This window comes from Corythoichthys intestinalis, chromosome 11 (assembly GCF_030265065.1).
Source record: "Corythoichthys intestinalis isolate RoL2023-P3 chromosome 11, ASM3026506v1, whole genome shotgun sequence".
NCBI lineage: Eukaryota > Metazoa > Chordata > Actinopteri > Syngnathiformes > Syngnathidae > Corythoichthys > Corythoichthys intestinalis.
In genome coordinates, this window is record NC_080405.1 from 58,193,464 (window position 1) to 58,216,952 (window position 23,489).

Here is a 23,489-nt window from a genome sequence, read left to right on the forward strand (position 1 = left end):
TTTTGGGAGGTTTTCACGATGGCTATTTGTGTGGTCTTACGGTTGAATTGAAACTCTTTGCTCTGATTGGCTGTTGGCGAGTGGGCGTGTAGGAAGCACAAAGCGGGGAGGGACTCGACTCGTGTGACATCACAGTGTCGCCGATTTGAAATCCGAACAAATCATGAAAAATAAATACAACATAATCTGAATTAATAAAAACAATATAATAGAGAAACAAAATAATGAAATCAGAATGAAACTTAAAAAAAATCTTTTAGATTAAAAAAAATCAATAAATAAATGGAGTAATGAAATTTGCTCATTTTCAGAGCTCTTAAAGCAACACTAGATAATTTCAGTTTTGGTCGATTTTAGCGACACAGGTGGACAAAAGCGGTAGTGTTTTGCCTCAAGGAAGACTGCATTTCCCATGAGGGACAACGCAGTGTCGTAAAATTGTGATCTACCCGTCGCCTGCGGACGGATTAAAAGACATTTCTGTGAGGTAACGTATCCAGTTGTGGCTAAACAAAAGCATATGACGATGTTGATCATATGAAACATTTGATTTTGTGCCGTATTCCCCCACCCGAACTTGTCAGCGCTGACAATTTCAGTTGCGAGGTTGGGTAGTGACGTTTGCCGTAAAGCAGTCAGCACATTTGTTGTTTTTTTGTGCCACCCTCCTCCAAGTTAATTAGCGATGGTGAAATTGATACAGATCCTCTCAAGATAAAAAAGAAAAGAGGTGTCATTCAACTAGTTGTCAGCTGACATATCGCAAATTTTATGAAAATTTTTGATAACGTTCGAAAAGTTACCTAGTGTTGCTTTAAAGAGTCAAATGACAAACCAGAGAGATGACAAAACTTCAAGCATGTCTAAAGTGAGAGGGAAAAAAATGGATATTTCATGCAAGGTCACCTTTAAACAACGCTCTCATAACATCAAAATGTCATTGTGGGAGGGAAAAGCATGAAAACGTCATTTCCGTACATCATTTGCTAATGGGAAAAAATTGCGACATGTGCTTCTTTTTTTAGGCTTTTGCCTAAAATTCACAACTCGAGGGGCTAAAAAAAAGAAAAATCTAAACAGTCGTTCCCTTCATGAAAAATTTCCACACTTCCTCACAGAAAGCCAAACAGTCTCAAAAAGTTAATGTTCTACTAGCTGAAATGTCATCTGTTGTTCCGTCACTCGGGACATTAAGGCACTTTGGCAGCTAAAAGAAGGCTAACATCACCCAGTGCAAACTATGGCTGCCATTGACGGTGACAGACGTTCTATCCGTTTGGGCTGAGAGGGATCGTGCCGTTCGATCAACCTCACTGGACCAAAATCAAACCACTTATGACCAAAGACTTTTCATTTTTGGCATCTTTTTACCATAGCGTTTTATGAAACATGGCCATTTTTGAGCCAAGTATATATATGTGGCAGGAAAACACAGACAAGGCTGAAAAAGCAGTTTCTGCGCTTGCATCCCTCTTGAAAATAAACTACTGTATTTTAAGCCAAAACAACTTGTGTTTGATGGAACAATATGTCTGTATGCTGCCAAAAACAGATTTATGGCGCATGAAGCCCCCGAACTATTTTTAATTTGTCTGTTTTACCCTGGAAACCTCCGTTTACAGACATCGCGCAACCGCTTTTGTTATAACCCAGCCATAAAATGAAGGTAAATAATTATATTTATTATTCAAAATCATTAATTGATGTCTAATATTTCGTTTAAAAAAATATATATATAAATGATTTAACAATTTAATCACATATTTTAATTGAAGGGTAAATTACATCACAATGAAAAAAATGGTGTCTGTAAAAAAGTTACGGAGATCTACCTTATAACTATCGCTTAATTGCCTTTTTTTGTTACCGTCGCATTTTCTCCGATATGTTAGATGATAAATAATCCATCCAAACAAAGAAAAATTGGAAGAAAAAAAAAAAAAAAACGTTTAAAAGGGTAAATATATGAAAAAGAACATCTCGACCACTCCTTGATGTCTGCGATTTCTGCATCACGACCCTTGTTATATGACCAAGTTTCACCCATAAAATCCTAAGAAATCTAGCTGTGGCCATTCACAGTTGTGTCTTGACACTCAGTGATACGTGCTACATGGAGTTTTTGGATCGAAACAAGGAAAGTAGGTGATAATATCTTGTTAAATTTGTGGCGTGTTTAATTCTGTGCTCTCGCCTCCAGATAGGGTTTCGTTTTTTTTTTTTTTTTTAAATGCCCTCCTGTTCAAAATTTTTCTTGGGTTTTGTCTCAGCCATTTTCAAAGAGCCAAAAATAGCAAAGAGGCGTGCCAAACCTCATGATTATATTTCAGAGAGTAAAGTTTCATCCAATCATCTCCCAGAAGTGGCAATACCAACTATATTCAGTGTATTTCTTGGTCTAGAGCAGGCGTCGGCAACCGAAAATGTTGAAAGAGCCATATCGAACCAATAAACAAATTGACAGAAATAAAATATATTTGAGCAATCTGGTGAGCACCAGAAACTATCTTGTAAACATTATCATTATATAGCATTTAAGCTAATGGACTTTTGCTATGCAATTTAGCCAACTGTTTGTTGCAATTGGCTTACTTGCACAGCAAAAGTCCGCTAGCTTAAATGCTATATAATGCTAATTTTTACAACAATTTGCTAATTTGCGTAGCAAAAGTCCACTAGCTTAAATGCTATATACTGTAATGCTAATGTTTACCAGCAAAAGTGTTAGCTTAAATGCTATATAATGCTAATGTTTACAACAATTGCAAACAACAAACACAATAAATGTAAGCAATCTGGTGCGCACCAGATTGCTTACATTTAATTTCTGTCGATGTCCCTTTAGGGACTCCGTAAGTTTGTCGTCTTACAGAAACCACATTAAAACAAAAGATATTTGACTCCCCAATCTTTTTCCATTTTCATATATTTTTGAAAAGGCTCCAGGGAGCCATTAGAGCAGCGCTAAAGTGCCGCATGTGGCTCCAGAGCCGCGGGTTGCTGACCCCTGGTCTAGAGACATGAAGGAGTCATGTCGTTCAGCAGCATGCTTAGGTCTGAAGGGGTGAAACTTTTTATACCAAACACCAACAGTTTTGGATCAAAAATTAAAACATCTGACCAGAAATATCACCTACCAAACATTCACCAATTTTGACAAAAAAAACAAGCTTTTTTAGACCAAACATGAACCCAATTATTTATTTATTTATTTTTTAACAAAATGGATTGGACGTCTATCACTGTCAGTGGCAAATTATGAAAAAAACAACAACATTGAAGCTGTAAGAATAGGAAGGTCGTAATTAGTGCTGCAACGATGAATTGAGTCATTCGATTACAAAAAAAGCTCAAAATCAAATTTTGCTGCTTTGAGGATTCCTTGAATTAGTGGCCTTGTCATGGTTTGTTTTGAAAGGGTTTGCATTTTGTTTTATTGATTTGGGTGGATACACTGTTCTCTAGTGGCATCTGTGAATATGACATAACTCATCTAACATGGCCGGATCCAGAGGCTCCCTGTTAAGACCAACATAAGGTTGTAAGATTTTGTTTGCACTTACATAATTTTTTATGCATTTCCTAATTGAGTTTAGAGGTATATTTAGCAGTCTTATGTGTTTGAAAGCTTTTTGAAGAGCATTTTAAAAAATAGTTCGCATTTTGAAGCATTTAGGCTAGTGGCCGAGCTAGCAAACTAGCCAGTTGTTATCAGCATTATTATTTTATACCGTTTAAGGCGAAGCGCTGGTATTTTAATTATTGTTTTTGTGAATGAAAGTGCAATTCTGCATACGTTGAACAAACACTGAGGAATTTTAGTTTGTATTCGCATTAAAGCTCCTTTGACTTTGCGATCTTAGCAAGCCTTTCGTTGAAATCTGCTAAAAGTTATTCTGCAAAGCATTAAATGTTTGTATTCCGATTATGCGATTTTTCGAAATGATAGATTAATCGATTACTTAAATAATCGCTAGCTGCAGCCCTAGTCGTAATAGCAATGTTGCTCATGCAATGGCTCATCTATCACCGTCAATGGCATTTCCTTTCAGTTTTTTTTTGCTTCCAGCTAGATCGGTCCATCGCAAATAGAAATAAAATGAAACAAAAAACAAGAAAAACTCAATATCACAGTGGCGGTATGTCAATACACGGCAAAAGTTGACCCTTGTCATTGTCGTGTAAGCTCCTTCAAGTAAAAATAATACAGTATAGTGAAGCTGCATTCAGATCAGACGCATATTTTCCCCTTTACTGACCAATACAAAGTCTATGAAATTGCACAATTGATTTTTTTGCAGCAGGCCCGAGAACCAAAAGTGGTATTTACCGTGTGGCAAAATGGATTTTGCCACGTGGCATTTTTTTTTGCAATGTGGCAAAATGGATTTTGCCACGTGGTATTTTTTTGACTGGTTTTAAAATGGACTTTGCCACGAGGCATTTTTTTTTACATGTGGCCAAATGGATTTTGCGACGTGGCCTTTTTTTTGACATGTGGCAAAATGGATTTTGCCACGTGGAACTTTTTTTTGACGTGGCAAAATCCATTTTGCCACATGGCATTTATTTTTTTGCCATGTGGCAAAATGGATTTTTCCCTGTGGCATTTTTTTACCATGTGGCAAAATGGATTTTGCCACGTGGTATTTTTTTGACTGGTTTTAAAATGGACTTTTGTCATGTGGCTTTTTTTTTTTTTTTACATGAGGCAAAATAGATTTTGCCATGTAGCATTATTTTTACATGTGGCCAAATGGATTTTGCTACGTGGCATTTTTCTTTGCCATGTGGCAAAATTAATTTTTTAAAAAAATTGACTTTTTGCCACATGGCAAAAAATGCCACATAGCAAAATCCATTTTGCCACATGGCAAAAAAATGTCACATTTTTCTTTGCCATGTGGCAAAATTAATTTTTTAAAAAAATTGACATTTTGCCACATGGCAAAAATGCCTCATGGCAAATACCTTTTTTGGTTCTCACCGTCTCCCTCTTTTTGAGACGACCGCGGCCAACCAATATAGTTTTTCAGTCGCGTGACTTCAGTTGCCTTAACATCCAGTCAACCAAAAGGAAAAAAAATAGGACTACCACAATTGTCTAAATATTAGGCAATAAACGTCGCCATACCACGAGAATGAAGTCATACATTGCAATATTACGAGAGAAGTCACAATGTCGTTTCGTTGCTTATTTTTACGTGACGTGAACTAGAAGTTGTTCGGGGTAGGCGGACTTCAACTCTTGGCGACGTAAACGTCGGCGTGAACAAAAAACAGCATTTGGCGTCAGATTAAAACGTATCCGGTCTGAATGCAGCTTAAGGCTACCCCCACGTCAGCACCCCCTTGTAGTCTATACTGCATCCTTCATGACGCCTGCGTGGAAGGAGAACGGAGAAATAAAAACAGTGAAGGTAAACCAAAAGAAAGGGGGGAAAAAAGGAATGTGGCGGGCGTGGATTTGGTTTACGTACGTCCCCCGTCCGTGGGACTACCACACCCCGTCGGTCCAATAAATGTCCCGCTGGTACAAGGGCGCGTTTGCGTAGTGTCCTACCTGTTTGCTGCTGTATTTGGGCGGGTTGGCCTTGTAGCTGTAATCCGAATATTGGTCGGAGCCCGTGGAGTTGTTGTCGCCCGTGCCTACAAAGGTGTTGGCGGCGGGGAGGTCCTGCACCGCCTGGTGCTTCTTGGAGGCCGAGGGCGACTGCGGCTGCAGCTGGATGGACGGAAGCGGCGAGTTGGAGCGGTAGTGGCGCCCTAAGTCGGGGCTGCCGGGCGGGTAGTTGAGGGGCAGGTGTATCCTCGGGCTGTCGCCCACCGCCTCGTCGATCAGGTTGAACTTGAGGCCCTTCTGGAGACTGGCCTCCTCGTCCTCTTCCAGGGGTTTGGCGGCTTTGGGAGCTTTGCCCTTCTTGCTCTTTTTCCCCTTGGAGTTTTTAGGTCCCTGCTTGGGGGCGTACAGATCTTTGCTCTCTTTCTTGCCCGCCTGATAGCCGCTCTTGGCATCCTTCTGGAGCCGGTGGCGGGCCAACACCACGACCACGATGACCAGAATGACGACGGCGATCCCGGCCAGGCTCCCGTACAGGATGTTGCTCCGTTGCGCCAGGGCGTAGTCGGGGTCCCCCGCGATGTCCCGGTCCAGCGGGGTGTACAGACTGTGCCATACCAGAGCCTCGATCAGCGACACGTTGGCTTTGGTGTCGTTGACGAAGACGTGCACCAGAGCGGTGGTCTGGCGGGGCGGCTTGCCTTTGTCCTGAACCCGCACCACCAGTCGGTGCAGCCCGTTGTGCTTCACCGTAAATTCCCGCGCCAGGGCGATCTCCCCTGTGGTGGGCGAAATGCGGAACAGTCCGTGGGGGTTCCCTCCGACAATGGCGTAGTCCAGCTCGGCGTTGGGACCGGAATCCATGTCCTCGGCTTCCACTACCTCCACGCGGGTCTCCAGGGGCGCCCCGGGGCTCAGGTACTTGTAGGACGAGTTGGCCGGTTTGGTCACGTAAGGGGCGTTATCGTTCTCGTCCAGGACGTTGATGGTCACACCCACGTAGGAAGAGCGAGGGGGGTCGCCCGCGTCCACCGCCTTTAGTCGGAAGGTGTAGGTGCTCTCTTTCTCCCTGTCGAAGGAGATGCTGGACAAGATGTTCCCCGTGCCGTTCTGGATGACGAACTTGCCGTTGTCGGGTTCCACGTAGAGCTTGACGCGGGCGTTGTCGCCTTTGTCCACGTCGGTGACGGTCACCACCCCCACGGGGTTGAGGGGCGGCATGTTCTCGATGACGGAGAAACTGTAGCCGCTCAGCATGAACTTGGGATCGTTGTCGTTGCGGTCCAGGACGTTGATCGCCACCGTCGCCGTGCCGGTTTTGCTCGGCACGCCTTTGTCGGCCGCCGCCACGCGGAACTCATAACGCTCCGTCTCTTCGCGGTCCAGCGGGTTCTTGACCCGTATCTCGCCGCTGACGGCATCGATTTCAAACAGCGCCGTGGCCGAGCGCTCCACGATGCTGTAGACCAGCTCGGCGTTGCTGCCGCTATCCGCGTCGGTCGCCGCCACCTGTACTACCGTGTCGCCCTGTCTGTTCCCCTCGGCGAAGTCCACCTCCAGCACGGCCGGCGAGAAGCCGGGCGTGTTGTCGTTCACGTCGGTGACATGCACTTTCAGGGAGTTGGTGCTGGACAAAGCGGGGTTGCCGGAATCTACCGCCACGATGTCGATCCTGTAATCCTGGATTCGCTCGTAATCCAGCAGAGCGGTGGTCTGCAGGAAGTACTTCCTTTTACGGTCGTTGCTGGACTCGCTCAAAGGTTGCAGCTGGAAGGGGACGTCCCCCGCCACCACGCAGGTGACCACAGCGTTCTCCCCCTCATCGCGATCCGACACTTGGACCAGCGCCACCGCCGTGCCCGCCGGCATGTCCTCAGAGATGTTGGCGACGCCGTTCTGGTGCGTCACCAGTCCGATGCCGCGGATCTCCACGGAGGGAGCGTTGTCGTTCTGGTCCCGGACGTTGATGGTCACCAGGACTTTGGAGCTCTTAGAGTTGGGCCCTCGGTCTTTTGCCACCACAAAGAATTTGAGGAAGTTCTCCTCCTCGCGGTCGACCATTCCTTTGACGTAGATGATTCCTGTGGAGCGGTCGATGCGGAGAAGTCTCTGGACCGCTTCCGACATCTGGTGCAGGCTGTAGTCGATCTCGCCGTTGGCGCCCGTGTCGGCGTCGTTGGCGCGGACCTGAAACGGCAGACGACATGGAATCACTCATCCGGGATTAGAAATATTGTTTCTTTTTTAGTCTTGCAAGCAAGACTGTACTTCTTCAATGATTGAGCACACATTTATTGTCTTGTAAACATCAAATGTCCATCCACTTTTCTATGCAGCATTTTTTTTCGCCATGTGGCAAAAGCGATTTTGCCATGCGGCATTTTTTTTCGCCATGTGGCAAAAGCGATTTTGCCATGCATCATTTTTTTTCGCCATGTGGCAAAAGCGATTTTGCCATGTGGCATTTTTTTTCGCCATGTGGCAAAAGCGATTTTGCCATGTGGCATTTTTTTTCGCCATGTGGCAAAAGCGATTTTGCCATGTGGCATTTTTTTTCGCCATGTGGCAAAAGCGATTTTGCCATGTGGCATTTTTTTTCGCCATGTGGCAAAAGCGATTTTGCCATGTGGCATTTTTTTTCGCCATGTGGCAAAAGCGATTTTGCCATGTGGCATTTTTTTTCGCCATGTGGCAAAAGCGATTTTGCCATGTGGCATTTTTTTTCGCCATGTGGCAAAAGCGATTTTGCCATGTGGCATTTTTTTTCGCCATGTGACAAAAGCGATTTTGCCATGTGGCATTTTTTTTTCGCCATGTGACAAAAGCGATTTTGCCATGTGGCATTTTTTTTTCGCCATGTGACAAAAGCGATTTTGCCATGTGGCATTTTTTTTTCGCCATGTGGCAAAAGCGATTTTGCCATGTGGCATTTTTTTTCGCCATGTGACAAAAGCGATTTTGCCATGTGGCATTTTTTTTCCGCCATGTGGCAAAAGCGATTTTGCCATGTGGCATTTTTTTTCGCCATGTGGCAAAACCGATTTTGCCATGTGGCATTTTTTTTCGCCATGCCATGTGGCATTTTTTTTCGCCATGTGGCAAAAGCGATTTTGCCATGTGGCATTTTTTTTCGCCATGTGGCAAAAGCGATTTTGCCATGTGGCATTTTTTTTCGCCATGTGGCAAAAGCGATTTTGCCATGTGGCATTTTTTTTCGCCATGTGGCAAAAGCGATTTTGCCATGTGGCATTTTTTTTCGCCATGTGGCAAAAGCGATTTTGCCATGTGGCATTTTTTTTTCGCCATGTGACAAAAGCGATTTTGCCATGTGGCATTTTTTTTCGCCATGTGGCAAAAGCGATTTTGCCATGTGGCATTTTTTTTCGCCATGTGGCAAAAGCGATTTTGCCATGTGGCATTTTTTTTCGCCATGTGACAAAAGCGCTTTTGCCATGTGGCATTTTTTTTTCGCCATGTGGCAAAAGCGATTTTGCCATGTGGCATTTTTTTTCGCCATGTGACAAAAGCGATTTTGCCATGTGGCATTTTTTTTTCGCCATGTGGCAAAAGCGATTTTGCCATGTGGCATTTTTTTTCGCCATGTGGCAAAACCGATTTTGCCATGTGGCATTTTTTTTCGCCATGTGGCAAAACCGATTTTGCTATGTGACATTTTTTTTCGCCATGTGGCAAAACCGATTTTGCCATGTCGCATTTTTTTTCGCCATGCCATGTCGCATTTTTTTTCGCCATGTGGCAAAAGCGATTTTGCCATGTGGCATTTTTTTCGCCATGTGGCAAAAGCGATTTTGCCATGTGGCATTTTTTTTCGCCATGTGACAAAAGCGATTTTGCCATGTGGCATTTTTTTTTCGCCATGTGGCAAAAGCAATTTTGCCATGTGGCATTTTTTTTCGCCATGTGGCAAAAGCGATTTTGCCATGTGGCATTTTTTTTCGCCATGTGGCAAAAGCGATTTTGCCATGTGGCATTTTTTTTCGCCATGTGGCAAAAGCGATTTTGCCATGTGGCATTTTTTTTCGCCATGTGGCAAAAGCGATTTTGCCATGTGGCATTTTTATGCCATGTGGCAAAACCGATTTTACCATGTGGCATTTTTTTTGCCACGTGGCAAAACCGATTTTACCACGTGGCAAAACCGATTTTGCCACGTGGCAGTTTTTTGCAATGTGGCGAAATGGGATTTTGTCATGTGTGGGGTGGCGTGGCTCAGTGGTAGAGTAGTTGTTCGATTCTTCGCCCTGATGAACTCGTCTAAGTATCCTTGAGCAAGATACTGAACCCCTGGTGCTGTGTCACCAGTAGGTGAATGGCCAGATAGTATAAAGCGCTTTGAGCACCTTGAAAGGTGGAAACGCGCTATATAACAACATTTGCCATGTGGCAAAACTGATTTTTCCATGTGGCATTTTTTTGCCAAGACATGTGGTAAAACTGATTTTGCCATGTGGCATTTTTTTGCCACGTGGCATTTTTTTGCAATGTGGCAAAATGGATTTTGCCATGTGGGAAAAATGATTTTGCCAAGTGGCATTTTTTGCTATATGGCAAAATGACACGTTGCATTTTTCTGGTATATGGTGAAATGGATTTTGGTTTGTGGCATTTTTTCGGGGGGTAGAAAATCATTTAAACGACCCATTTAAACGAATGGAAAATTTGGACGTGCGTAGCCGTCAAATGGCATAGCCTGACTTGGTTGCCAGTTGAATGTCAATGCGCTGTCATGCTAAGCGTATGGTCAAAAATCACAGCTTCACACGTTTTTCTGCTATTTAATACAAATGCAAACTTTGGACGTGCATAGCTGTCAATGGCATGGACGTGCGTGGCCAGCAGAACTGCAATACACCCCGAAAAAAATGCCACATACCAAAAAAAAAAAAAAAGCCACAAACCAAAATCCATTTTGCCACATGTCAAAAAAATGCCACAAGGCAAAATCCATTTTTCCACATGGCAAATACAAATTTTCGTTCTCGCCGTCTCTCTTTGTATACATTTATTCCAAATAAATATTGGCTCCAAAAATCTTATCGGCCCCTCTAACTACTAATAATCAGTATCAGTCCTGAAAAACCCATATCGGTCGATCTCTATTCTATAGTCGCCTGTACGTCTTTTCAAATATAGAAAGTTTACCCCAAAGATGCCCGTTTGGCCAAAGGTCCAATCGCTACAGCACTTCCATTCATCCGTGACTTTATTCTTCAAACGCCAAGACATTTGCGTGTCTTATTTCTTTTTAATAAAAAAAAGAGGGAATTCAGCAGCCCTTGATCTCTTTTCTAGCAACGTCAGGGCGCGAAAGGTTGCTTCCCGCGCACAATTCTCAGGGGATTTGCCAGAAGAGACGGGGAGTTCATCCCGCCCGCTAATCAAAATCTTCTTCGCCGAGAGTCGGAAGCTGCGGATCCCGCGATCATTTTTCCCGTCGATTGATTTGCTTTCCGGGCGGGAAAGCTTTAAGGAGCGCCGCGTTTGAGCGAGCGCCACGTAAATTATTGACAGCTCGGGGCAGGATTGCCCATCGACGGACAGAAGAGCCGTTTGTCTCGTGCGTTAACAAATAACCAGAGTCGACCCGCTCCGCTCCGCCGTCCACAGTCTTCGCCGCTCCGCAACTTGACTTTTCACGTCCCGTTGCCGGGGATTGGCCAATTGCGGATCATCAGTCTCGTATCGATCGGCGGAGAAACAACTGGAGATGCTGTAAAAAGCTCTTATGTCAAATGAATCTTTGAAATTCTACAGCAATTTACCATCTAAAATTTTAACTTACGTTTTTCTAACATTACGTTGACATGAGGGAAGGATCAAAAGTGCTGAATGTAGCTCATTTTAGATGATGATTTTTTTTAAATCTAAAATTTCATTTTTTATATGTGTTGTCTATTTTAATGTCACACTTCTTTTAACTTATATTGAACAGGGCTAGACAATAAGGGACAATAATTGCCCAAATTAGGGCTGAACAATACTGGAAAAAACTGACATCGCGACATTTTGGATAATAGCGATATTACCGTATTGGCCCGAATATAAGACTGTGTTTTTTTGCATTGAATAAGAAAAAGTGGGGGTCATCGTATATTCGCAGTCTAGACGTTATACCGATTCACGACGCTAGATGGCGCCAGACAGCATTGACGCGATGTTCTGTCTTGACACATCTCAGCTACTCTCAAGTTTAACCAGATTGCATTATTTTATTGCAATGTTTTTCCTTATTCAGATGTTTCAAGACTAGTTACAGTTAGAGTTCACTTTGATGGTTAATGCAGTTATTGCAATTTTGTTGTTTTATCACAATAAATTGGTTTATTTACATTTGAAAAACCAGAAGCCATTCATTTATTTACGAATGTGATTGCACTTTAGTTTACATATTTAAATGTTCAGATATTAAGATTTGAATGAGGCAAAATAACATGCTTTTTCTCACAAATATATTGTTATAATCATTTGTTTCAGATGTACTGTAATTATTTTCTGTATAAAAATGAATTTGGTGTTCAAAAAGTCTTTTTTCAAACTTGAGTCTTGAAAAAGAGGGGGTCGTCCTATGATCAGGGCCGCCTTATATTCGGGCCAATTAGGTACTTGCGATATTGATAAAGTGTCTATGACACCAAAAAGCATGTTTATTTGATATTTCATGTGGTATTTTATGTTCCTGAATGAAATGGACCGCTTGGATGCGCGTGTGAGTGATTGTTTTATTTATTCAATTGAATTGAGCTGAATCCAGCTGCTCCCTGTTAAGACCAACATACGGTAAGTTTTTGTTTGCTGTAATGTTGTTTTTTTTAATGCATGCGTAATTTAGTTGATAGGTATATTTTGCCGTTTTTTTGTAGGAATATGTGTTTGAACGATTTGTTGAGAGCATTCAAGTTAGCGAATCCTGCTGTGCAAGTTAGCCAATTATTCTTAGATCCTCATTTTTTATATATATATATAATATTTGAGGCTAAGCTCAGGTATTTTATTTTTTTCATGAAAGTGCAATTCTGCACTGTTTGACGAAACACTTGGGAATTTTATTTTGCCTTTTTTTAACATCCCTAAAATTTTGCAACACATTCAATGTTCCTAATCCTATTACTCAATTATTTGAACTAATTAGCTGATAGATTAATCGACTACTAAAAAAATAAAAATCGATAGTTGCAGCCCTACACTCTTGAGTAGGTTTTTTTTTTAAAAATGTACTTTTTAGAAGAAACTCTCCTCTTACTTCATTACTTTGGGCTACACTACAGTCGTTACGTTTTTCCTCTTTATTGTACATATTGGTGTTACCGTAATTTCCCGAATATAAGGCGCACCCGTGTATAACGCGCACCCCAACTTTACCTGTAAAAGCTAGGGAAAATTCTTGTACCCGTGCATAAAGCGCACCCTAATTTTAGCAATACCAATAAATATGAGTCTCGTGTCTCGAACTTTTATAAAGTTGCAGCATTTTTTAACCCTTTTGTCAAATATTAAAAAAAAAAAAAAAATAGAATATTAATTTTCTGTGGTAAAATTGCTCACAGTGTGCGATAATTTTCACAAAGTAAGGAGTTGTAGCGAGTTTTAACAGAATTCACCAGCGGAACTAATGTTGGCTAGTTGTGTACAGTAGTTCCCGGGGGGGAGAGTTTAGTTAAGGGAACAGCCGGAAGTAAAGAAATGTCCCACGATTTGCGTTCAAGACGTACGTTTCAATGTAAATAAAACAACGCGGCCTGGCTCAGTGGTTCGACACTCTTCCTCAGACTCCTGTCCTAGCTCGCTACACGATCAACATTTAAACGAAACGGATTGCCGTACACGTTCTCTTCAAGACAACATCGCCGTGTGCCGGCATGTTGCAACGCAAAGGTTAGAAAAATGTACCGGTAAATAATAAAACGAATAGTACAAAAAAACATTTCATTAGATGTGAAAAATATCATGAAAACAATTATTTACCACATGAAATTTGATTATTTATATCACTGTCGTTCCAATTAGGTAATATTGTGCTGGTCCTTGCTTACAGTGGAACATGAATCATGATTAATTTTGTCTGTCTCCGTCCCTGTACCCGTGAATAACGCGCACCCATGATTTTACGAGTAAATTTTGGGGAAAAAAGTGCGCGTTATATTCGGGAAATTACGGTATTTTTGTCACATATGCCAACAGTAGCTCCACCAGTTTCACCAATGAGATGTCGCAACAAAAATCACATGACTCCATTATACCAGACTCAAGCTTGCCATTCTTCTATCGCGGCAGTCTGTTCAATCACGTCGTCTTTAAAGCACCGTAAAAAATTAAGTATTTGCTGGGAAATATATTGTGCAGGCCAACTCAAAATCAACAGGAAGTGACCCAATATGTACAGGAAGTCAAAATTAACAGGTGACCCGAGATACCAACCGTCACAGCAAAGCTACCATCGCAATTTCTCCAGAGATTACATTTTCGAGGGTTTATTGCACTTTTAAATGATTAGAAATATCAGATTTGATTTTTATGATTTTTTTTTTTTTTTTTTCCCCATACTCAATCAAGAGCCAACCCAGCATTTAAATGAATAATAACCAGACTGTTGCTCTTGAGGACCGTTCATAAATGTAATGGAATTTTCCCATTCTTTCATGGAAGGATCTTAAACGGTAAATGAATTAAAAACCATTCATGTTTCTGATCAGCTTTATCTCCATAATTGTATCGCTAATGGAATCTCCAAATCTTATTCATGTCCAATGACGGACCCGATTGCAATTATTGTGACTGTCTATTCGACTACCAAAGCAGCAACGAATGAAAACATTTTAATTTCACCCTACATTTCCTTTTTAGGTGCTTTGAACCTCATGCTAAAAGCAAGAAACTGGGTGGCTAATCTGTCGCAGAGTTAGACGGACAACAAATGCTTTCCACAGTCCTCTCAGGTTAATATGTGACCGCGCAGCACATTCCTACCCTTGCCCCGTACGTCACCGCCGCGTCACATGCTAACAACTCGCGTGGCATTTATCACCTTAGGATGTGTTGGTCATCGCCATTCCGTGACAACGTGAAAGATAAGTCTGGTATGTTGAGTGGTAAAAAGTCTGGCTTTTAAAGCAAGTGACCGCATCCAATTACATGATTTACATAAATCCAGTGGAACCAATTTGACGAGCCGGAATGAAGCAGGAATCTTTAGAAACATTAGTGGAATTCCAAGCCCCATTGAATTGGTAAAAGAAAAAATACCACAGAACGTCAATGAGGCTTTCTTTGCCCATATGCAATACGTGCCTGACATTTTTATACAGTATGAACAGTCCAATTCCAATTGGATGTGCGTATAAATCGGATGAGGAGTGGGAACCTCTTGTTAGCTCACAATACGATACGATTTTCGATACAAAGCTCACGATAACGATGATATGGCGAAACGATTATCGATACATTAGTCAGCAAATCATTGTAGGATATTCTACAAACAACTCATAAACAGGAAAAACAAGCTTCTGCTGTGAATTGGAATGAGTTTATCACCAGTAGACGTCCAAGCCATTTGAACGTCTATCGCCGTCAGTGGCAACCAATGCGGCAGTGAGGTCATTTTGGGCCATTTACAGTGGGTAGAACAAATATTTGATACACTGCCGATTTTGCTGGTTTTCCCACTTGCAAAGCATGTAGAGGTCTGTAATTTGTATCGTAAGTTCTCTTCAACTGTGAGGGACAGAATCTAATACATAAAAAAACAGAAAATCACGTTGTATGATTTTTAAATAATAAATTTGCATTTGATTGCATGAAATAAGTATTTGATACATCACAAAAATCGAACAATATTTGGCACAGAAACCTTTGTTTGCTATTACAGATACCAAACGTTTCCTGTAGTCCTAGACAAGGTTTGCACACACTGCAGCAGGGATTTTGGCCCACTCCTCCATGCAGATCTTCTCCAGAGTCTTCAGGTTTCGGGGCTGCTGCCGGGCAACCCGGACTTTCGGCTCCCTCCATAGATTTTCTATCGGGTTCAGATCTGGTGACTGGCTAGGCCACTCCAGGACCTTAAGATGCTTCTTACCGAGCCACTCCTTAGTTGCCTTGGCTGTGTGCTTTGGGTCGTTGTCATGCTGGAAGACCCATCTTCAGGGCTCTCACTGAAAGAAGGAGGTTGTCAGCCAAGATCTGGCGATACATAGCCCCATCCATTCTCCCCTCAATACGGTGACGTCGTCCTGTACCCTTGGCAGAGTAAAAGCCCCAAAAAATGATGTTTCCTCCTCCATGTTTCACGGTTGGGATGGTGTTCTTGGGGTTGTACTCATCCTTTTTCCTCCAAACACGACGAGCCGAGTTTACACCAAAAAGTTCCATTTTCAACCACATGACCTTCTTCCATTGCTCCTCTGGATCATCCAGATGGTCAGTGGCAAACTTCAGACGTGTCTGGACATGCACTGGCTTCAGCAGCGGGACCTTGCATGCGCTGTAGGATTTTAATCCATGACGGCGTAATGTGTTTCCGATGGTTTTCTTCGAGACTGTGGTTCCAGCTCTTCAGGTCATTGACCAGGTCCTGCCGTGTAGTTCAGGGCTGATCCCTCACCTTCCTCATGATCAGTGATGCCCCACGAGGTGAGATCTTGCGTGGAGCCCCAGAACAAGGCAGATTGACCATCAACTTGAACTTCTTCCATTTTCTAATAATCGCTACAACAGTTGTTACCTTCTCACCAAGCTGCTTGCTTATTTTCCTGTAGCCCATCCCAGCCTTGTGCAGGTCTATTATTTTATCTCTGATGTCCTTACACAGCTCTTTGGTCTTGGCCATTGTGGAGAGGTTGGAGTTTGTTTGTTTGAGCATGTGAACGGGTGTCTTTTATACAGGTAACAAGTTCAAACAGGTGCAGTTACTTCCGGTAATGAGTGGAGAACAGGAGGGGTTATTAAAAAAGAACTAAGAGCCGAAATATTTACTAGTTGGTCATGTATCAAATACGTATTTCATGCAGTTAATGCAAATGTATTATTAAAAAACTATACAATGTGATTTTCTGGATTTTTGTATTAGATTCCATCCCTCACAGTTGAAGAGAACTTATGATACAAATTACAGACCTCTACATGGCTTGCATGTGGGAAAACCAGCAAAATCGGCAGTGTATCAATACTTGTTCTCCCCACTGTAAGGTCATTTACCTGTTGATTTTCAGTTACTTCCTGTTGATTTTGGCAGTGGCGCCTCCAGAAATTTTTCATAGGGGTGGACAGATGGGGCCACTTATAATCTTGGGGTGGCCAAAACTAAAAGCCATAATTTCAGGTTTTTATAATATTATTGCAGTAAAAAGGTCAGGGAAAAACTATCAGAAAGACTTAAGGACACGGCTACTGATATACTATTTAACAGTGGCACCATAAGACTGTCATAAGACCGTCATAATTACGACAGGACAGTGCCATGAGCATTAATGAATAGAGGCGTTCGAAATTTCCCATTCTTAGATTATTCGCGATTCGGCCGTGGAAGATTCGAGAACAATTCACAACTATATCCCAAAATTGCGATTATTGAATTGTACCAGGTAAAGCGGAAGTAAAACACAGTCAGCGCGGTCTTTGGGACGCTATGAGGAACGGACCGAGAGTACATATCATGTTCAACTCATGCCGCTTGATAAAAAAAACAAAACAAAAACAATCATACCTGACTGCGGCTGACAGCCGCTACAAACAACGCCAAGTTGCTAGTTGCTACAAACATACAGCTACAGCAGACATCATATATATGTACAACTAGATGCAAAATGACAGACGACGTCATTGTTAGAACATGTGTTATTGAACAGAGATGCGAAATGACAAGACTTTCCGGCGTAAGTAAACAGCCGCCATCTTAAAGCAGTAGACCTCTCTAGAAGGCTCTGTTGTAGCGAACCTAATTAACTTTTTATCTAAAATATTCCAAAATCGGCAGAATCTTGTCTTGAATCTATCTTTAAATGATGAAATAGTTTTATAACTTTGACAAAAGTAGACGGAAGGGAAATTATGGAATAACGGGAGCAATTTTAACAACTGTAACGATTGATTCACAACATTCAATTAATTAAATGTAGTTTAAAGCTGCTGATACAGAATGGGGACTGGAGTTTTTTATTTACTGTTATTTTTGTATATTTGTTTACTGTTATATGTTAACTTGATACTGAAATAGTAGTTTGGTTGAGCCTGAGAGGATTTTTGAACAATTTTGGAACTAATGTACAAAACATTAAAAAAAAAAAAAAGTGAGGGGGGTGCATCAATAATCGTTTTATAATCGAATCGGAGCCTCTGAATCGTAATCGTAATCGAATCGTTAGGTGCCCAAAGATTCCCAGCTCTATTAATGAATGCTTATGACAGATGTCAATCTGTGTCATACAGTAAATGATCTCACTTTTGAATGGATGTAAAAGATCCAAGCTGGACATAAATGGAGTTAGTGACATCATTTGCCGGATGACAATGACATCAGTCAAAAGCATTCAGTAATGCCCATGATAAAGCCACGTCATAATTATGAGGGTGTTATGACACCACTGTCAAATAAGGTTTTGCCCGAATAAATCAATAAATAAGCCGCACTGGACTATCAGCCGCAGATTCAAAATGAGGGAAAAAAGCAGCGTCTTATCATCTGAAAATTACTGTATTTTTTTTTTTTTTTATTAAACGGAGCTCTGCTGGTACCTCCCTAAGAATATTACACAATGCTCTTATTAGTTTGTAAAGAGACTCAGTCTCACTCAGCGGACATATTTGCCTAGTGGTTTGATTTAAATACAGATGCAAACGAGCAATGGCGGACAAGGGCGACAGTTTCCTTCTCGATACCAAACGAAAAGCTATCTTAAAAAATATGTTGGCTTCAAGAGCATAAAATCTTCCAAAGTTGTCAGAAATCATGACGGCCGAGACCTCCCAATTTACTTCCGTAATCACTGCAACATGTGACCACCTACTGCACGCAATGCGCATGTGTGTCCAAATGGTCTGGACTAGTGCTGCCACGATTAATCGATTAACTCAAGTATTCGATTAGAAAAAAAATATTCGAATTACATTTTATTGCTTTGAGTATTCGTTTAATTAAAGAGGCGTTGTAATGGTTTATTTTGAAAGTGTTTGCATTTAGTTTTATTGATTAGGGTAGATACACTGCCCTCTGGTCTGCCTCATTTCACATGGCTGAATGCAACTGCTCCCTGTTAAGACCAACATAAGCTAAGTTTTTGTTTGAGCTAATGTTTTTCATGCATTCATAGTTTAGTTTAGGGGCATATTTGGCCATTTTTTGTGGGCCTATGTGTCAGAACCATTTGTTAAGAGCATTGTAAAAAAACGTTAGCATTTAAGCTAGCAGACTTTTGCTATGTAAGTTAGCCAGCTATTCTTTTGTTGTACATAGATCCCCATTTTTTTATACCGTTTGAGGCTCAGCTCAGGTATTTTAATTTTCATGTTCCTTACCCGATTACTCGATTATTCGAACTAACTAATTCATCGATTAATCGACTACTAAAATAAACCATAGCTGCAGCCCTAGTCTGGACATCTAGTGCAGCCAATGAGTTATCGAAATGTACGGAGCGACCAAAAAATGCCCCAAAACTAATGGGAAGTGACCCACAATTGGCATTGATGGTCGATTCAATTCACTGAAACTGGCAGGACTGGCTTTCATTGCCATCTGGGACGAATGTTCATTCACCTCTCCTAGTCCAAACACATTGATCGTCTAGCGCAGTCAATGGAAGCCATTGCGTTAACAACGAAATGACCTGAAAATCCTCCCCAATCAATAGGAAGTGACTAAAAATCTACACCTACGGGAGAGAAATGGCATTTTTTAGTTCAGGGGTATCCAACTTGGGTCCTGGAGAGCCTCTATCCAGCTTGTTTTCCATGTCTCCAACACACCTGACTCAAATAATCAGGATCGTTATCAGGCTCCTGCTGATGAGCTGATCGTTTGATTCGGGGAGACACGGAAAACAAGCTGGATGGGGGCTGTCGACGACCGGACTTTCAGACCCCTGTTCTAGTTCAATGTATACAATGATTAACAACAGGTTTCTCTACTATATTGAAGGTGAAGGTACATTTTCTCGTAGGCACCATCTAACTGTTTGCATATCCTAACATATTTAATATAATCAATCAGGGAATAGTATCACTTCTCGTATTTACTGTTTGAATTACTCTAACACACCCGATATAAAATAAATAGCACTTAAACCATAGTTTAAGGAAAATATAGGGCATAAGAGATACATGACGCCTTCTTATCATGGAAGCCCAACGTGTGCGTCATGCAACTGACTGAGCAAGATTGACGCTGACAAGCCAACATCTGCACCACCAACTCTCGCAATCAGTTCTTCCGGACAGTCCACAACAAATGGCGGGACGGCCTGTCCCAACACAAGGAACACCGGAGAACGCCCGATATTCAACTGATAACACGACTGACAAGACTCCATGAGCCCCTTTGACACTGAGGTGGCAAAATCCACAACCCTCGTTGCCCTGACAACAGTAACTCCCGAATCCTCCTGTCCAATCCACAAGCAGACAATAATCTTCAAGAACGCCCAAACACACCCTTCTTCCTGCCCACGGCCCGCCCAGCGAGAGCCTTCAAAATACTGAATTTTTAACTAAGCGTTTTCATTTTTCTCGGGAAGCTTTTGTTGACGTACGATAGGGTGACCTTGCCTCCCCGCCTGAGTCCGTTTCGCCTTGTCGATCTGAATAAATTGTCAACTTGTGCTTTGAAGCCTTTTTCCAGCTTTCAAAATGGAGTCAGTAGAAGGGGTTAAGACTAAGGTGAACGCATAGAATTTGGCCTTTTGGCCGGGGTCTCACCGGCCCAGGTCGTTGGATCTGCGCCAGCCGTGATTCCGGCAATCTGGCCTAAATGTCAGATTCCTTCAATATCGACTTGTATTTATGAAAAACCATTGATTATACCGTTTTTTGTCGACACCCATGAAACAGAAATAGGCTAATTTCCACTCCCCCCTCCCGGTTTTCCGACATTAGGAGAAGAAATGACCAGAAGATACACGAAACGACTGGGAGGATTACGACGGCGAGAGACCGTCGCTTGTGTCGTGCTAACCTGAAGCACAGAGTGTCCCAGCGGGCTGTTCTCCGCCAACTCTGCCTCGTAGTGAGTCCTTTCGAACTTTGGAGCGTTGTCGTTCTGGTCGGTGACCACCACCCTGAGCAGGGCGCTGCTAGCCCTGGCCGGGCGTCCGCCGTCCACCACCCTGATATTCAGGTCGTAGGAGTCCTTCTTTTCGCGGTCCAGGTTCCCCATCACCACCAACTGGGGCAGCTTCTCATCCGTGTCCAGCGCCACCTGCAGTCCGAAAAGCCGCTCGGCATCGGGTCCCGTGCCCAGGGAGTACTCGGCCACGCCGTTGTTGCCGGCGTCGCGGTCGCTGGCCATGGGGATGGAGAACAGGGCGCCCACGTGGGTGTTCTCCGGAATGGAAAGGGTGAGGATGGGCGAGGAGAACTGAGGCGTATTGTCGTTGATGTCCAGGACCTCGATGCGGCCCTCGATCAGGCGCGGCCCCGAACCCATGCCTTTCACCATGTCGGTGATGGACACCTCGAACTCTAGGTAGCACTTGTCGTCCTCAAAGAGGTTGCGGCAGTCCCTGAGGGTCTCGCGGTCGATGGGGATCTCGGTGGTGTAGATGTCGCCCGTCTTTCCGTCCACGCGCAGATAGGGCGAGCCCACCTCCAGCTTGTACAGGTGCCCGCTGTCCGGGAGGCCGCGGTCCGCCGCCAGACTGCCCACCAACGTGTTGGGAGGCTGCTCCTCGGGGACCCGGTAGAGGATGTCGGAGGGGAGGGCGGCGCTCCGCCGCAGTAGCGCCGCCGCCAGGCACAGCAGGAAGTGTCGCCTCAATGCCGCCATTGCACTGGAAAACAGCAGAGAGGAAGACGCTTACAGAGTGGACATTTTGGCAACTGCAAACCTTTTTTATGTATTCAGTCCCATATGTCCGTCTCTCTGAATGTACGTTTGTGATGCCCACTCTAATAAATATGGCGATGCTTTGAATTTAAAGCTTTTTCTTAGTGGAGTATGTGAGATTAACTCCAGAAATCTTTTTTTAAATGTTGAACATGACATGCTTTTATTTTGAAATGTTCATCGGAAGTACATTCGCTAAGCCACGGACGTCTAACTTTTCTGTAGCTGAAGTATTCCCGTACCAGCGATTTCGTTTTCTTCCATGGGGGAAAAAGTTCGGGCGTTTCACCTCCTCCAGCTATCCTGTAGCACAGCTGACTCACTGACACTGAGCAACAACCGGTGGGGGAAGAGTTGAGTTACAGCTGCAAGCGAGGGATTTTTTGGGGGACATAAAAAATAGCTAACACCTTAGGGACGGTATGACAGAAAATTTTTGTGGTTTTGAAACTTCCGTTTTCATACCATGGTATACCTTGAAACCGGTAATCGGCACATGTCTATTAGCACAGTCTTTTTTCCCCATTAGCCTCAATGTAACAATGCTAACATTTTACCATGTTTAATATAGAAGTGTTTTCTTTTTTTGTATGTCTGACCTTTCATTCTACGGCGTGTTGATGACCAATAAACATCTGTGAAAGGAACTGGTGCCTCCTATGCAATCAACACGCACGTGTAACGCAAAAATGTATGCACGCACACGCGCGGTGATTAAGCGCAGCCTGGAAAATGACCGCCCTCATTTTTATTTACCGTGTGATAAATCGACTTATGACACATCGGTACACGCTGGCGCTCGACATCCAATCCATTTCGACTGGAACATTCATTCCTAAAGGTGGCCGGCAAGTTAAAAACACTTTGGCCATGATGCTAGGAGGCTAACGATATATGGGAAATGCATGCAAGGGGTGCATGGAGTACACGCACAAGTACTACTAGTGAGGTCATTAGTGTTCCAAGCGTGTTGTTTGCTCTTTGTCAAGTAGGCAAAAGAGCAGCAAATGTTCAGCCTGTTGCTGTTGGCCACTCTACTTGCCTCCCTGCTGTCAAACACACACATTTCCATTGGGTTGTGAATGTGCCTGCACATTTTCTCTAAGAGCTACCAAATAGTCCGCCGACTGCCGAGGAATTTCACGCTCACTCGTCACCGTGGAAACGCCACAATCACTCAACCGTGTCATCTGATGTATCATTACTGTAAGGATTTCTTTCATAGGGACATTTTGTCTCGCAACTAGGACGACCACGATAAATTGACTAATCAACAACTAATTGATTAGCAAATGAATACCATCATTTTCGGAGTATGAGCCGCTACTTTTCCCGTCATTTTGAATCCTGTGGTTTATAGTCCAGTGTGGCTTATTTGTGGATTCATTTGGGTTAATAGGCAACACTTTATTTGACAGCTGCGTCATAAGACTGCCATAATTATGAGATGACACGATCATGGTCAATAACGAATGCTTATGACACATGTCTTTAAGTGGCATCCGGCAAATGATGTCACTAACTCCATTTATGTCCAGCTCGGATCTTTTACACCCATTCAAAAGTGAGATCATTTGCCGGATGACACAAAATGACATCTGCCATAAGCATTCATTAATGCTCATGGCAGTGTCATGTCATATTTACGATGGTCTTATGACTAGAGGCGTGCGAAATTTCCGATTCTTAGATTCTTATTCGCGATTCGGCCGTGGAAGATTCGAGAACGATTCACAAACATCCAAATTCCGATTACTGAATTACACCAGGTAAAGCGGAAGTAAAACACAGTCAGCGCGGTCTTTGGGACGTAATGAGGAACAGACCGAGTCGCGATTCGGCCGTGGAAGATTCGAGAACGATTCACAAACATCCAAA

General features: G+C 42.9%; 1 protein-coding gene across 2 annotated transcripts in view; it reads right to left on the bottom strand.

Moving 5' to 3' along the window:
• The window catches only part of LOC130923818 (protocadherin-1-like), a 233,604-nt gene that overhangs the window by 191,285 nt on the left and 18,830 nt on the right, over nt 1–23,489 (bottom strand). For both annotated transcript variants that reach the window (XM_057849827.1, XM_057849828.1), the window contains 2 exons: nt 20,742–21,555; nt 5,564–7,747 (listed from right to left, as the gene is read on the bottom strand). In XM_057849827.1, coding sequence (XP_057705810.1) covers nt 5,564–7,747; nt 20,742–21,551 — 2,994 coding nt within the window. In that variant the 5' untranslated portion in view covers nt 21,552–21,555. The remainder of the gene's footprint in view (nt 1–5,563; nt 7,748–20,741; nt 21,556–23,489) is intronic.